Here is a 17078-nt window from a genome sequence, read left to right as displayed (position 1 = left end):
AATTCCAGCCGCTTTGAGCAGTTTTTTTCAGCTTGCTTCACTCTTTTTATCTCAGAAAGCTTTTACAGAGTTGCTCAAACATCTTAGAATAATTGGGTCAGGGAAGACCATTTTCCATCCTTCTTAGACTGTCCATTGCATTGTCTTAAATAATGTATTTCCTCGCTTTTCTGGCTGTATTAATAAGACCCCTCCCCCACCCCAGGATGCTTTGCCCTGAGCTCTGAGGCTCTCACATAGACACTTCAGTGGTTCTGCATTGATACTAGGGATATACACGTCACTGTCGCGGTTAATGTCTAGCATGAGCCAGTCAAGCTTCATTCTGAATTACTTGAAATCTGCTCTCTCTGACAACACTGTTTGGCAGTATGTCAGTTTTTCATATTTCTTTTAAATTTTAATTATAACCCATCCAGTCTTAAGCAATTACTTCTGGGTTAGACTCCTGATGAATGTCATAGCAGGGTGTTTTAATTTAATGGATCCAGAAAAAAAACATCTGTTTCTAATATTTTAAAAGCCAATTTATATGGAAATTCATTTCATATACAGTCGATACACGGAGACTTGAAAAATCAAAATGGAAAATCAAACAACTGTGGTGTCGTCGGCCTTCCATTAACAAAGGGATTTGCTGTGTCTGGGCTCAGCTGCTGCTACTAGTTAACACTCCCAGAATCGTGCCTTAGGAGAACTAGCAAGGTAGTCTTAGAGAAACAGGACAGTTACCTCAGAGCTAGCATCTACCAGGACAGCAGGTCATTGTCCTCTGATCACATTCGCTGGTTGTATGCAACTTTTGTTCTGGGCTGTGGTGTCTATTGCAACTCAGTGGTAGTTCCTATGTAACAGGAGGTGCCCAGGAGATGGGAGGTTAAACTTCGAGCTTTAAGATGCTTTCTGGAAGGCATCCACGGCCCTGGCACATATATAGCAGAGGACTGCCTGGTCCGACCTCAGTGGGAGAAGATGTGCCTTATCCTCAAGAGTCTTTAGACCCCAGGCAGCGGGGAGGTCTTGGATGCAAGGGGGGAGTAGGAGTGGGATGAGGAACTGTGGGAGAGGGACTGGGAGGAGGAGCAATGCTGGAATGTAAATAAATAAAATTAAAAAAAAATAAAAAGATGGTTTCTGGAAGGGATAGATCAAAGTTTGTCACATGAGAGAGAGGGAGAACCATATTCCCAGCCCATAACATTCTATTAAGATGAATGAGGAAAAACTTATATTTGGGGAAAGCATGAAACTTTTTACTTTTTTCCCCTTTTATTGGATATTGTACTTACATTTCAAATGTTATCCCCTTTCCCAGTTTCTCCTCCAGAAACCCCCTATCCCATCCTCCCTTTCCCTTGCTTCTATGAGGGTACTCCCCACCCACAACTCACTCCAGCCTCCCCGCCCTGGCATTCCCCTACACTGGGGCACTGAGCCTTCACAGGACCAAGGGCCTCTCCTCCCTTTGATGCCTGACAAGGCCATCCTCTGCTACATACGTGGCTGCGAGCCATGGGTCTGTCCATGTGTACGCTTTGGTTGGTGGTTTAGTCTCTGGGAGCTCTGGGGTGTCTGGTTGGTTGATATTATTGTTTCTTCCTATGGGGCTACAAACTCCTTCAGCTCCTTCAATCCTTTCTCTAACTCCTCCATTAGGGACCCCGTTTTCAGTCCAGTCGTTGGCCACGAGCATCCGCCTCTGAAACTTTTTCGATTGTAAAAGACAAATTTGTATTAAGACAAAATTTTAAGAGATCAGTCTTTGTACTGAGCATCTAGAAACATTAATATTTCATAAATTTACATTATTAATATTTTATACATATACATTAATTTACATAAAGAACTAGCATAGCGATATATATCTACACTATAGTAGATAATTACCAATAGCTTATAGCTACTGTCAATTCTAAAATCCACATATGCCTGATTTAAGAATTCACTGGTTTACTAGTCTTCAGTCTTTATGATGAAGGTGTCTGTTTTTGTTTCGTTTTTAAGGACTTTACTTTGATCCTTCTAAAACGCCCAAGCAGTCACAGTGCTAGACTAGTTGAGAAGTTTTCAGTTTTGGAGCTTTGCCCTCCTGCCTTTTAACCCAGGGGTCTCTCGTATTCTGATGGGAGAGTAGATACCCTAGGAGTACAAAAGAATCCAGATATCTCTTTTTTGACCGGGAACTATAATAGCACAGAAGAGGAATTTCCTAAACAGAATCACCTACGTGCCATCTTCAACATAGGAATTCTACCCTCTTAGGGCTATTGATTATTTCATACAATTTTGAAAATTTTAAGCAATTTTATAATATATTTCGATCATATTCTTGCTCCTGATTCTTTCCACTGCCCACCCAACTTCATGTTTTTTTTATCTCTTAACATAAATCAAAACAAAAATGAAACAAAGCCATACACAGAGAGAGAGAGAGAGAGAGAGAGAGAGAGAGAGAGAGAGAGAGAGAGAGAGAGGAGGAAGAGAGAGAGAGAGAGAGGAGGAGGGAGAGGAGAAAAGAGAGGGGAGAGGGGGCAGAGGGGAGAAGGAGAGGAAGTGTGAGAGAGAGATCATGACATATCTTGTGTTGAATAGCTAGTCATGAACATGAGGCCTGCCTTGGATTCGGGTTGATATAAACAGTGCCATTCCACTGAAGAAAATTCATTTTTTTTCCTCTCCCGGTATCACTGAGTTGAAAATTACTTCTTGGCCGTGCCTATATCACTTTCTCTGGCTAGAATTCTGTCCGGCTTGACATAGTCTAAGGTTATTGGCATCATTAATAACGAGAATCAGGTATGGGTTGTATCTTTAGAATCAGGCCATAAGTCCAAGGAAAATGTGGTTGGTTATTTCTAAACATTTCTTCCAATACAGAACCAGTGGGTGTACCTTATAGGTAAGAAACTATTGTAGCTCTCAGGGTTTGTAACTGGGTGACGTTGATGGTGATTATTTTTCTCCTTCAATAGCATGTAAAGTACCTTCCAGTGGTATGAATGCTGGTCAGTAGGAGCAAAGCTTCTAGTTGAGCACCGGCTCTATTTCTCCATGTTTGATGATAGAAGTACGTATCTTCAGCAACTGGGTTTGACCGTCAGGTTGTAAGGCTAAACAATAGTCTGGACGGTAGCCTTCTCTGCCCTATCCTCCTATACCTCTCTCCATTGAACCCTCCTATTCTAATTTCCTGTTTTCCCTTTGTAACATTATATTCTGTTTCCCCTTTCTTGGAAGATTCCCTTCTCCTTCATGGTCTTTACCTACCACATTTGATTATTTAATATTTGTCCTGATATTACATTGAACATTTCATCAGGGTCATTCTGAACGAGGATTGCTGAAATCTCCCACTGACGAAATAACTACGTGGTCTTTCAAGTAGACACTAAATCAAAGATAATCATTAACAATTTTATATTTTCATAGCTACTCAAATGTCCCCAGTGGTGTATGGATTACATCTTGAAAAACTCAGAATTGTAAAAACACAAACTAGGGTACTCTCATGTTACTATTCCAAACACGGCATGGCTCTGAACCAGTTGTTAGTTTATCTTTCTCAGCCATCCTTTCGTCACCCAAGAGAGGACGATAGTCAGGTATCAGATGATAGCAATGTTTGGTCAGAGTTGTTCCAATGTTTAAATGAGAAGTTGCAGCCAAGGGAACCCGTGTGTATGATGGACAGTAAGTATCTAGTAAAGAGTAGGTCCTTGCTTCTCGGCATTTACATGGAAGTAGGAAGCATAGAACCCTGGGAATGCATTCGAGTCAGGTGGCAGTCCTTAGGTCTTTCACAGCGATAGCAATGCCTGTGAAAGTGTAGAAAGGGGGAAGGCTGTAGTGTAAATAACGGTAGACGGGGGAGAGCCGTCTCACCTCATCCTTCAGGCTCTCTTTGCCACAGCTTCTTTGTGATTCACAGGCCAGCAGCAAGGACACCATTGGTGACCATATCAGTGTATGGATGGGATCTCTGCTTTCTCCCGTGTCTTCTTCCTCCATCAGAACCATCTTTTACCCTGATACTCAGGTGGTGTGTGGATATGAGGAGCACTCCTCTAAGGGCCTGGTACTTATCTCTTCTTAGGAGGTACCGATGCTGGATCTGGATGTATCCCAGAGGGGAGCAGTACCCAGGCCATCTTTGAATTGCAGTTTCACGCAGCTGTCAACCAGGAGCCTAAAGGCTGTATTTATTTATTTATTTTTATTGGATATTTTTTATTTACATTTCAAATGTTATTCCCTTTCCCCGTTTCCCCTCCAGAAGTCCCTTATCTCATCCCCCTCCTCTTCTTCAATAAAGGTGTTCCCCCTCCCAAACCACCTCCCCTTATCCCTTCCTCAACCTAACATTCCCCTACACTGGGGGTTCCAGCCTTGGCAGGACCAAGGGCTTCTCCTCCGATTGGTGCCCAACAAGGCCATCCTCTGCTACATATGCAGCTGGAGCCACGGGTTTGTCCATGTGTGCTCTGTGGTTGGTGGTTTAGTTCCTGGGAGCTCTGGTTGGTTGGTATTGTTGTTCTTATGGGGTGTAAGCCCCTTCAGTTCCTTCAGTCCTTTCTCTAAGTCCTCCGATAGGACCCTGTTCTCAGTTCAATGGTTTGCTGCTAGCATTCGCCTCTGTATTTGTCACGCTCTGGCTGAGCCTCTCAGGAGAGAGCTATATCAGGCGCCTGTCAGCATGCACTTCTTAGCATCAGCAATATTGTCTAGGTTTGATGGCTGTATGTATATGGGCTGGATCCCCAGGTAGGGCAGGCTCTGAATGGCCATTCCTTCAGTTTCTGCTCCAAACTTTGTCTCTGTATCTCCTCCTATGAATATTTTTGTTCCCCCTTTTAAGAAGGACTGAGCTATCCGCACTTTGGTCGTCCATCTTCTTGAGCTTCATGTGGTCTGGGAATTGTATCTTGGGTAATTCGAAGGCTGTGTTTAAAACTAGAGTTCTGCAAGGGCTTCAGAGATGTTCCTTGGAAGCTGCCCCAGGAGGCTGAAAAGTGATAAAACATTTGTATTTTCACTTGTTCTCCAAAGGCTGTGCCTCTCAAGGGACAACCTTCTTAGGATGGCAAAGCACCCTTTTCTGTCCCTTTAGCAGGGATCGAGGGGATGATCTGGGTTCAGGCTCTGTGTACTGGAAATTCAACCATAATGTCTGTAATGGCGCGCTTTGAGGAAGACAGTGTCTCATCAACATGTTTCCTTTTTTGTTGTGTTGTTTTAATTTTATTTCATTTTTAATTTATTTTGTTTTTCAGCCGTGCTATCAAGACTAATCAGGACCTGCTGCCAGAAACCCCCTGGACCCACATTTTCTACAATGATTTCTGGGGGACTCTTCTAACCCACAGTGGTAGCCACAAGTCCTACCGGCCGCTCTGCACTCTTTCTTTTCGACTGAATCATGCCATCGGAGGGCTGAATCCCTGGAGTTATCACCTTGTCAATGTCCTGTTGCACGCGGCCGTCACCGGCCTCTTCACACGCTTCTCCAAGGCCCTGCTTGGGGACGGATACTGGACTTTCATGGCCGGCTTGATGTTTGCCTCGCACCCCATTCACACGGAGGCAGTGGCGGGCATCGTGGGACGGGCAGACGTGGGCGCCAGTCTCTTTTTCCTCCTGTCCTTGCTCTGCTACATCAAGCACTGTTCTACAAGAGGCTACTCAGCCAGAACTTGGGGCTGGTTCCTGGGGACAGGACTGTGCGCTGGATGCAGCATGCTGTGGAAGGAGCAAGGAGTGACCGTCCTCGCAGTTTCAGCCGTTTATGATGTCTTTGTCTTCCACAGGCTGAAGATGAGGCAGATTCTTCCTACCATTTACAAAGTAAGTGGTTGTGACTTCTGTAGCATTTCATTATTGAGTCCTCTATGTGTTTGATCCTTTGCTGCCATTAAAGAAAAAGACAAGATTTGTCCTTCTTCAAGCAGAATTTAAAACGAGTAGTCCCTTTTTGTCTTCCCTTAGATAGAGTACACATTTTTGACCTTTCTCTACCAAACCAGGTTTTTCTCATCACTGCTTATTTTATTTCTGAATGTCTATCTGTGATTCTTAAGCTGGCAAGATAGTAATTTTGCCTTGTAAAGTTGCACACATCTTGACTGGATTCAGTTCTCTCTCTCTCTCTTTTTTTTCTACCTTTTTGCCAAATTTAATATGATCCAGTATTTGACTGTGATGCATATTAGTAAAAATAACACAGCTGATGACTCAGCTAGAGGCTGGCATCTGTGGAGGGGAAACCCTGTGTTGTTTGTTAATAGGACCGTTCCTGACTTTTGAAAACATCCCTCTCGGTGGTATAGGGAAGACAGATGTTTAAACAGTCACTCATGGTCCCCTTCCCTTTGTTTTACAATGGGTAAGAACAGAAGAGGCAAAACACGGAGTGGTTATTCTAAGCTTTACCCTCAGGCCAATTAAGACCTTGACTTCCAGGGTTAACGTTCGTAGTGATTTTAAATATAACATTGTTCCAAGGTTGAGGAGTACTTTCTGGATCACCTTTTCCTTAAAGAGACCAAGCATTTTTTTTTTTTCTGGCATAACAGAGGTACATAAGTACTTTTATCTATCCAACATTCACTCATAATGAACTATAAATAAATTTATTTACTAACAGTTCTTCAGCATGCAGGTAACTTAACCATTTATTTGAGCCAATAGAACTTGCAGAGGAATGAGATGGCTGTGCTAGTCTATTTTCACACACAGTGTTAAGTCTTGGCTAAATATTAAACACGATAGGACACAGGAAAGTCTTCCGGGTTTTTTTCAGATCTGTTTGATAAGTTGAGTTCATTGTCAAATGTTAAGGACTCTAAGTTACATACCTACTTAGCCCAGACATAGGTTTAATGCCAGTATGCACGTTGTTACAAAGTCGTGTAATTCTCACAACATTTTTCTAATGAAATTCCACACAGCAGCTCAAACAACAGATTTCAAAATCAAATATTCTAACCCAGTACTGTCCAAAGGTAGCCTAAGGCGTCTGTGCACTGAAGAACGATGTAGGAACATTTTCGTGGTTTTTTTTTTTTTTTTTTTTTTTTTTTTTTTGAATCTGTTGTTATACTTTTGAAAGAGCAATAAATCTTAGTACATGTGGTGAGCACATCGAAGTCCCAGCAGTCGTCTCAGATTTGAGCGGCGACATCTCAGGCATTATTTCTTCGCCTGGGATGAAATGAGTATGTTGTATACAGTGAACAAGGCTCCCGCGGAATCACGAGGTCCAACACTAGTGATGCAACACAGGCGAGTGGTGTCGGAAGCACCCCAGTTTTCTCCATGTAAATCGAAAGTAATTTTAACTGCTGTGCATCCGGATACTTTTCTCTCCTGCCGAGCCTGTAGCACCCCTTACATTGAGGATCAAGGGCCACAGTCTAAGACACTATGTGCAGCCCATAATGAACAGTCTTAAGGGCAAGGGTACCTTGAGACACTGCCTGCCTTCCTATCTCTTTACCCAGAACTGACCTTTGGTTTGGAAAAGATTAAATACTCTGTGCTATGGTATAGAAATGTCAGTCGTTTTAGGCATGTCACCACATTTCTTTTGGACATAAGAGAGGGCATTTATAAAGTTGACTAATGATCCCTGAACATATGTAGCAGACCAGATGTGGTGTTTGATTTCATGTTGGTTCCCCAGTAGCTGAAGCTGGGGCTTACCCTGACTCTGTTGCCTGCTTGGGGATCCTGTTTCCGTAAACTGGACTGTCTTGTCTGACCTCAGTGAGAGTGGCTATACCTAGTCCTGCAGTGACTTGAGGTGCCAGAGTTGATATGGGGGTGGGGGAGGGGACTAAGGGGTGGGGAGGGACCATGTGAGGAGGAATTGGGAGGAGAATGAGGTGCAGATGTAATGTGAATAAATAAATTAATGGGATAAAAGAATGAAGGAGAAAAGGGAAGAGGTGGGATGGGGAAGGAAGGACTGAGGAAGGACAAGTGAAAAAAAAAAGAAAAATAAATAACATTGATTGGTTGAAGTAAGAGTCTTCTTGTATTGCCCTGCAAGGCCTTGAGTGGGCCCAGCCGGGCCTCCACCTCAGCCTCTGGAGCAGCTGGGAGTAGAAACCCGCTCAACCACACCCAACAAGCTGTAGGCTATGGTTGTAGACACAAAGAAAACGACAGGTCTTTCTTGTTTTGCCTATTTTTCCCTCTCCCAAGTTTCCCTTTGCTTAAATTGAATTGTAAGGAAAATGTGGATGGGAAAAAACTAAAACATTTTATTATTATCATTATTTAAGATTTTGATTTTATGAATGAAGGTGTATGTATCTTTGTGGGTACTCATCCTTTGAGCTTATGGAAGCCAGAAGAGGGTGTAGGATCTCCTAGAGCTGGTGTTACAGAGGTAATTGGGACCCAAGTTCTGGTCCTGCTGATTTAACAGCAAGTGCCTAACCACTGAGCCATCTCCTCAGCCCAGCTCTTATTTATTAGCTGTCATCTTAAAAAATATACTCAGTATGCAGTGTGCGTGTGATCCCTGCTTTTATTGTACCCAGAAGGGACGATAGCCTTCTCACTTAGAACTCAAGAATTAAGGCTTAATGAAGTTCCTTTGCGATTTCATTTAAATGTTGTCACTTTAAAGAAAATTCTGCCTAGAGTTTGATGCCAGAAAACAAAATATGGCCTTCAATTTCAAATCCCCTTTAATCATTACAAATCCACCTGTATGATGTCATCAACAATATCAAACTGTTCTGCAATTCTAAAAGAACAAGGCACTTCCTGATTCTTGTCTTTATGGGGACACAGGTTCTGCAGGTTTTGGACCTCCTGTTGATAGCCTGTAAGGCACTGAGTTTTTACTTATGCACAGTTTCCTTTTCTCTAGCTCATTATTTTAATATTTTAATTCAGGACCACCTTTTAAGATGCTTGAAGTTCTCTTTAGAGAAATTTTCAGTTTTCCTAGCATATTTTCAAGGGCTGGGTTATTTACTGTTAAACTCCTTACTAAGAATATTTTAGACAATAATTGTGATGTATATAGAAAATTATTTGTGTATGTAACATTAAAATTCATCTGAGCTTTCTGTGATTCTCCTGTCAGCCTCATGTTATGTAACTGCTGCTTAAGAGAACTGAAAAGCCACTTCCAGAGGACTTCCTCAGAGAGTGTCCCCATGTTTTGGGAGAGGGCTTTATAGTTTTGATGGTGCAGGGTTCTGGATTGTTTTGAAATATGTACTGTACACACACACATAATGAGAGAGAGAGAGAGAGAGAGAGAGAGAGAGAGAGAGAGAGAGAGAGCACTCCTACCTCAAAGACATAAATAGAGTCTATTCTGAAGCCAAATTTGAATGGCAGTGCCCTGTGAACACAGATTTTAAGTTTCACCAGATTCAGAGTTCCAATGTGAAAGCAGCTTCTTGAAGTGTAATCATTGACAAAATAAGGGAATCCATAAATCAAGACACTTTTGTTAATTCAAGGCACTTTGTTAATAGGTTGATAGAGACACCTGAGGTGGGCTACAGCAAGATGGGAGACTCTGCTCTATGGTTTCAGAGGGTGTCTGGTGACATTCTTAGTTTTGGGGTGGGTGGGAACTAGTGGTCTCTTAATAGATTCCAAAAGATTTTCCCGGAGGTGGTCGATTCAGGAGGCTAAAGCTAGCCAGAGCTAAGGTAATTAGTGTCTGGACTCCCCACTTCCAACGCTCCACCTCACTGCAGTCTTTTGGTTGATCAGTATTTGCAGACACGTGGGTTATTCCAGGGCTCCTCCTTGATGATGTTTACCAGGACTGCGGGCAACCACCTCCTCTAGGCCAACCATCAGCAGTGGGAGTGGTGGAGGCAGCTTGACCCTTTATCTGCTCATACTATTTTATTTTAATTCTCTCTTTCTAAACTCCTTCTGACATCATTAGCTTTTGAGCTACTGACCTTGGGATAATGGGTTCTTTATGTTTACAAGGAAGAAGGGAGATAATTTTATCATGCCCGAGTATTTTCAGCAGAGGTGGAGGTCACTGTTCATCTCAAAGATGGCAGGAGAAATAACACAGACCCAAATCATCATGGCCAAATTAATTAAAGCAAACAATTAATTAAAGCAGGCCTTTTGATTTGTGCATGTGGGCTGCCTCCCACTAAGGTGGGGTTTGAGAGTTCAGCGTTTGCTTTGAGGAAGGCAAGGTTTTTACAGCTCAGGGTAAAGGGTTTCCAAATGGAAGATTTGGTGGGCAGAAGAGATGAGATTATTAGAGCCGAGCATAGCAACTTAGTCCTATGTGGTCTCTGGAAACAAAGACATGGTGAGAGATGGGGCATGCCAAGGTAGACGTACCAAGCAAGTCATAACCCGATAGTCATAGGAGGTCATAGAACCTTTAGAAACCAAGTTGGTGTTGTACAATGGATAGAAACAGCTCTTTGAAACAAAGTCAGTTGCCATTTTAGATCAGGGAAATATCAGAGTTCCAGGTGGGGCATAGCCCAATCTTTGAGACACAGTGAGTTAATAGTAAACAGGGGAGGAACTAGTTTCTCTTTACTACAAGATGGCTTTGAGGCCAAAAATGGAGGCGGACTGGTTCTTCTGTCACTAGAAAATGATGACATTGGCATTAGAATACTGAGCTTCAGGACTGTCCAGCAGCCTTTTCACTGTAGCAAAAGGCAGAGGATGAACAAAGAAGTGCAAAGTCAGGTGACAGCACAGTAAAGGGAACTTGATACAGGATCTTTGCTCACAAGGGGATGAGCTTGCTCCTTGGTGAGTTTCCTTCTCGGGTTGGTGAGACAGCTTCAGCTCCCTAGAGGAGTTGTAGCAAAGGTTGAGGTGTTCAGTATGAGCTGGATGCCCAATTTTAGAAGGCATCTAATACATCAGCCGCAGAGAAATAAGAAACATTGGTAGAGATTGTTGATCTCTATCCTTAAGGCTCTGGCTGTGTTCAATGGTATGTGATGTTAGGAATCCACTGGAGCTGGAGTATGCAGATGAAGCATGTACTTTCAACTAGGGTCTTCTGACTGTGAGCTTTGCCCATAGATTGCATACGATGGCTATGGAAAATTATAACCTTGAGATACATAGATTTCTATGTTCCTGAGAAGAGCCTCTTTTGAAGAAAGGCACTGAAAAAGATTACAGGCCTGCCCAGTTTTCTGACATGGAAAGAGAGTGTTGCTATCTACAGAAATCATGTTCTAGGAGCATGCAATCGAGTTAGCAAAAGAAAATATTAAGTTTGTAATTTTATATTGGACATGAATATTAACTGTCCTGAAGAGCATAGAGCCCATGGGCCACACGATATGACTGTGAGATCCTTTTCATCCAGAAGAATAATCATTTTAATGTCTTATCAAGTAACTCTGCCTCAAAGCCATGTGGCTTGCCCCATGACATACATGTCTTTGCCCTATTAAAGCATCAAACATGACTACACGTTCAATTCTATAGTACACATTAGAGAAATAGGCAAATACTCAAATCTGAAAAGGGCTGTCTTTGTAAAGCTTGAGACTGTTTGAACCCACAAGCTTGATGGGTTCTTTTCTGTAATTCACATCTAGATACTTTTCTGTCCCCCAAACTCAGATGTCTACGAGGTCAATTCAGTGTCACGTTCTACAAGTGTTACTTCTTTGTGCCTTCGCTATTTTGTTATTGCAGAAAAAGAAAACTCCAGTTTCTGTTTGTTAGAGCTTAAGCTTTTATTTTCTTTTTATGTGTAGAAGAAAGAAATCTTAAATCTTTTCTGTGACATCTAATGTTACATTTAATACACACACACACACACACACACACACACACACACACACAAATATATGTATACATGTATACTAATCTAAAAGCCAATGTTAGGCCTCGGAGGAGGCTCAGTTGTTAAAGTGCTGAGGGTATGAGTTCAACCTGAAGAGTTCCCCTTTAAGAATCTGGCCATGGTGACTTATACTTAACATTCCTAGTGCAAGCTGGGCAGGGAAAAGTGGCTTCATATGGTGACCCAGCCTAGCTCACCTGGCAAGCTCTGGGATGTGAAGAGATCCTTTCTCAGGACTGGTGTAGAGCACTCCTGAAGAACGCCTCCCGAGGCTGCCCTCTGGCCTCAAGGTGCACATATATGCAGACACAAACACCATATACAAACTCACTTCCTAGCGAGTAAGATAAAATTGCCGTTTGAGTCAAAGAGAAATCTTTGAGCTAGCTGAGATTGGTCAATTTGATTCCAAAACTTACTATGAACGAGAGTCTTTTTTTTTTTTTTTAAGATTTATTTACTTCATTTATATGTCTACACTGTAACCATCTTCAGACACACCAGAAGAGGGCATCAGATCCCATTACAGATGGTTGTGAGCCACCATGTGGTTGCTGGGAATTGAACTCAGGACCTCTGGAAGAGCAGTCAGTGCTCTTAACTGCTGACCCATCTCTCCAGCCCATGAACAAGATTTTTGACCATATTATATATGTGGCTTTTGCAGTTGTGCAAAGCATATATCACATGTAAGTGTGCAAGCACTTGGCATATACTAGATACTTAGTGTTTAACAAATACCTAATATTTCTACCTGCCAGGCACTGTTCTTACTGCGCTAAAAATGTAAAGGCATTTAAATTATTTAACAAATGCTTACTGAAAGAACTAATGGGATTTATGAAATAATATGGTTGAATACTGACAAACTATAATTTATTCAGTAGTTAGAAACAGTTGTCAGTAGCTATTAAATATAAAACTTCCAGAAATACATTTGAACAAAAATTATTCTTAGTTGTCAGCCGTGAGGTTCTATTTTATGAACCTGCTGTTTTATCCATGTCCTCTTGTGCAATATCTGACACATAGTAGGTACTCAGCTAATTAAGGGATTCATATGCAAGCCTTACGTTTTAAAGCATTTGCTGAGATGGCAAGTTGAATTTGCATTATGCACTCACTTTTACAAAGTGAGGATTCCATGCCTATATTGGTAGGTCTGGAATAAGCCATGCATGTCGGAAAAAAATTTTTTTTTCTTGACCTCTCAGTAATGGGCTATTTTAGCCTTCCTAGTGTTACCGTCACTTGCTTCGTTATGTGGTCAAAAATAAAGGAAAAAGGACCTTGAAATATGCTTTAACTGACCATGCAAAGAAATACTACACTTTTATCTGCCCACTATTTTTTTTAAAGCCTCCCATAACGTTAATAGATTAATAAACTCAACAAAAGCAACCTTTTCCTTATCAGCATCAACCCTTACCTGCTCAGAGTCGGTTTCCGGGCTTACTTAGGGTCTGTGAACTATTTTAATGTGGAAACATTCTTTGTGTCATCATTAGTTCCCTCCTCACTCAGTTACAGGTGGAAAACATAAAAAGAAGATGTGAAAGGCGGCACGGAATCAAGCCTCAATGTAGGAATTCTAATAATAGTCGGATTGGGAATATGAGACCAACTGCGTTGCTTTTTAAAGAATTTCTTAAAACCTGTTGGGCTGGCTGACTTTATGTCAGCTTTCCACAGGCTAGAGGCATCTAATAGGAGGAAGCCCCATTTGAGAAATTGTCTCCATTAGACAGGGATGTAGGCAAGTCTGCAGAGCTCTTAGCACTTTCTTAATTAGTCATGGATGGGGCGAGGACCAGGCCATTGTGGGTGGGGTCATCCCTAGGAAGATGGTCCTGGGAAAACAGCCTGCGCAAGCCAAGATGAGCAAGCCAGAAAGCAACACCCCTTCAAGACCTCTGCGTCAGGTCCTGCCCTCTAGGTTCCTGTTTTGTTTGAGTTCACGTCCTAGCTTCCTTCAGTGATGGACTACAACACAGATGTTTAAGCCGAATAAACCCTTTCCTCCAACAACTTGCTTTATTTGGTATAGTGCTTCATCAAATCAGCCCTAGGGCACACGTCTAGTTTTGTTTCGCCATAGTTGTTCCCCAAATGAGCATTATCTCTAAAATTAAATCTGTGTCTTCATTTCCCGTAAATACGATAAAAGGCTCAGCTATTATGTGGGGAAATGGAAAGTACTGACATTTGAAAAATGAGTCATTTTTAGATATAAGTATTGTTTTAATGCCAAAGAGCATGCTTATTATAGAGGTCGTCCACACTGTGTGAAGTTTATCTTTGTCTTAGTTATAGCTTCGCTTCAGATCTATGATGAGAGTAAATCTAATTATCCCCCTCTTTGCCAGGCTTTTAACATTAATTGTGTGAAAGATCCCCAAAGGTGAGCGATTACATTCCATTAAAGGATCTGGGTTTACCATTGCCTGATTGCTATATATCTTCAACGCTGTCCTGCACACCTGACCAGCATTTTGTGTATAGCAGAGTACAAACCCTGACGTCGTGCGTAACCTGTAGGCATTTGCACACTGAGGCTCCACGTGCTTTTGTATCTACACTACTAGGTTGTGACTTTTGTTGTGACTCTCATCTCAGTTGTAATAAATGGCATGGGATGTCGTGGTTGTGTTTGGCTTTTCTCGGCCAGCATCTACGCGAAGTACTACTCCAAATTACACCTCTCTTTCCCTTGCATCGTGGCTTTGTGAGAATCAAGATATAGCATGATACGTGATTCTAGCCACAGTGCTTCATAGCCTTATTGAAGAGGTAGGGCTATTTGCTGTGTACTTACAGATGAGTTTGGATTTGATCCCAGTATACTTGTTGTTGTACTTAATATTCATGACCCGTGGTGCTCTAAAACTCTAACCGCTGCCAGCAGCGCTAACCAGATAATACTACAAATAAAGTCAAGGTTCAGAAACAGTTTACAATCCACAAAGTCAAAGATTAAGACTTTCATTCCTGTGGGGGGATATGGGGGGGGGCGCTCCTTTGCTGACCTGACGTAAAATGATTCTGTATTCCGGATGCCACTTAGAGTCAGGTTGAGAGTCATTTCAATTTGGGAAGTGACTCCCCTTGCAACCTGCTCTAATGCCTCCATTAAGGTTTAATCCTGGGGACAGAATATATGCACAAATTACTTATGAGAGAGAATTCCATCTGTCTGCCAGGCAGTATGGTTGACAATGTTCGAATACAAAGATGCTCCGAGAGAGTCTGCATTTAAGGACTTGGGAAGGGTGGTAGTGTGTAGCGAGAAGTAGTGTAGGTGAGTGTAAGCTGAAATTTGGGCTACAAAGTGGTGGTGGTGTATGTAAAACATTGAAAGTGCTAAGGGGATATAGAAGAAGAGTAAGTTGCTTACTAACCCAAACCAAACCAAACCAAAACAACAACAACAACAACAACAACAACAACAACAAACTCTCAGAAAGGAAGTACTTGAGCAGCCCTACGTGAAGTAGTCAGAAGTGAGCATTTCAGGTTGAAGAAGTGAGCCGCAGAGGAGGGCTCAGTGTGAGCACTACACAGAGGGAAACTCACTAGGGGAACACGGAGCATCGATTTGGGTGATAGAATCCCTGGCATTTACAAAGGAAAATGAGTGAGGAGAGGAGTTTAACTCCTAGTGTGTGTGAGGTTGTAGGGCATTTTAACACATGCTGCGGTTCCCCGAGTGTCGGAAAGCACTTTATGGTTTCCTCATGCATGTGAACTTTGCGTAATCAACAGGAGTCTAGGCTGAACAACTCCCATTCGGCCCGTGGGCTGTTTTTTTTTTTTTTTTTCCAAACTCAAGGAAGGGCATCTGTCCAATGAGAGTGAGAATTAGACTCAGGAGTCGAGGTTTCCACTTATTCCGTGAGTGTCCCATAGTAGCATGTGCCTCATTCTTCAGCATTATAAAAGCATTTATTTTCTGACCACTACTATTAGTTTACTTTTCACTGAGCAGTACTTGGCATGTCGTTCTACACTCCTAATGAGAAAAACAGTGTGTCCTTAAGGGCTTTCTCCTAAGTCTGTTCTTCCAGCCTTGCCAAACAGTGTTCAGATATGCTTATGAGTGACCACGAGGCACAAAATCCCTCTTTGTTTTGGACTCTTTCAAACAGGAAGACAGGGGGAAAAAAAACATTAAAAGCATCCTTTCTGCATTACAGAATAAATACTCTATCAGCCCTGAATTTCAACCAGTTAAGTCTGCAGAGAAAATGACACCCAAATTGGATCTTGTGATGAATAAATAATGAATCTCATTGAAATCCTCTTCACTGCGCTCCTAACACTCTGTCTGGGATGCATATTACATCATTCAGCTCAGCTTTCCATAACCTGCCTCCTCAGAGGGATCAAACTGACTGACAGGGGTATCATGATCAGGGTACTCGCAGGCAGGACTGTCACTTTCACAGAAAAGGATGTACTATACCAAAGCTTGAAATCCATTGTCCTAGTCAGTGCCCTGAACAGTAAAAAATGCTAATTTAATGTTGATTTCTCAAGTGAAATTTGAGCTATGGAGAGCCAGAGTCATGAATATATTAGAGAGTCCTTAAAATGGATGATGGGACAGAGCTGATAAAACTATTATATCAAATGTATTAATAGGTGCTCTCAGTATGGGATGTGGCATAATGGGGAGTGTTATAGCTTTATTTTTTTCTTTAGGCATTCTGGTTTCGTCCCTATTAATCAGGGTACCCTTTCCAAAGGAAGGATAATGAGAAATCAAACGGGAACAACAGCACCGTGTAGTGCCAATGCGTGTGACGGTGTGGTGGCTGGAAGGTCAGCCTGTCCTTGCTCTCCATGTGTCTTTGCAATGTTGCAGTGCCCAGATGGCTCTTGTATGCTCGGCTGGTCCGATTACAACTCTTGCATCAAGTCGAATAGCATGAATTCAGAATTTAATTCGTGTTTCTTCAGTAATTATAACCTTGATTAGGAAGTCTGTGTTTCCGTACCAAAGGACGTCTCCCTGCCCCTCCTCTACTGGTGTATTCATTTCATGTCATTACAGGAAGGTGCAGTAATCGTCGTGATCACCTTTGATAGACTAGAGAATCTGTGACACCTATGCTTAGTTACATGGTTTTCAATTTTCATATAATTAATTCTTCAAAAAAAAGCAAGGAGAATATGAAGAACACAAAGGCCATAATAATAATAATAATAATAATAATAATAATAATAACAACAACAACAACAACAACTGAGT

At 42.0% G+C, this 17078-nt stretch overlaps 1 protein-coding gene across 1 annotated transcript in view; it reads left to right on the top strand.

Annotated features, from left to right (window-relative positions):
• The window catches only part of Tmtc2 (transmembrane O-mannosyltransferase targeting cadherins 2), a 383050-nt gene that overhangs the window by 149224 nt on the left and 216748 nt on the right, over positions 1-17078 (top strand). Inside the window, exon 2 of the mRNA XM_032911909.1 lies at positions 5271-5841. Coding sequence (XP_032767800.1) covers positions 5271-5841 — 571 coding nt within the window. The remainder of the gene's footprint in view (positions 1-5270; positions 5842-17078) is intronic.

Source organism: Rattus rattus, chromosome 1 (assembly GCF_011064425.1).
Source record: "Rattus rattus isolate New Zealand chromosome 1, Rrattus_CSIRO_v1, whole genome shotgun sequence".
Classification (NCBI taxonomy): domain Eukaryota; kingdom Metazoa; phylum Chordata; class Mammalia; order Rodentia; family Muridae; genus Rattus; species Rattus rattus.
The sequence above is the reverse complement of the archived record's forward strand: the minus strand, read 5'-3'. Positions and strand labels throughout refer to the sequence as shown.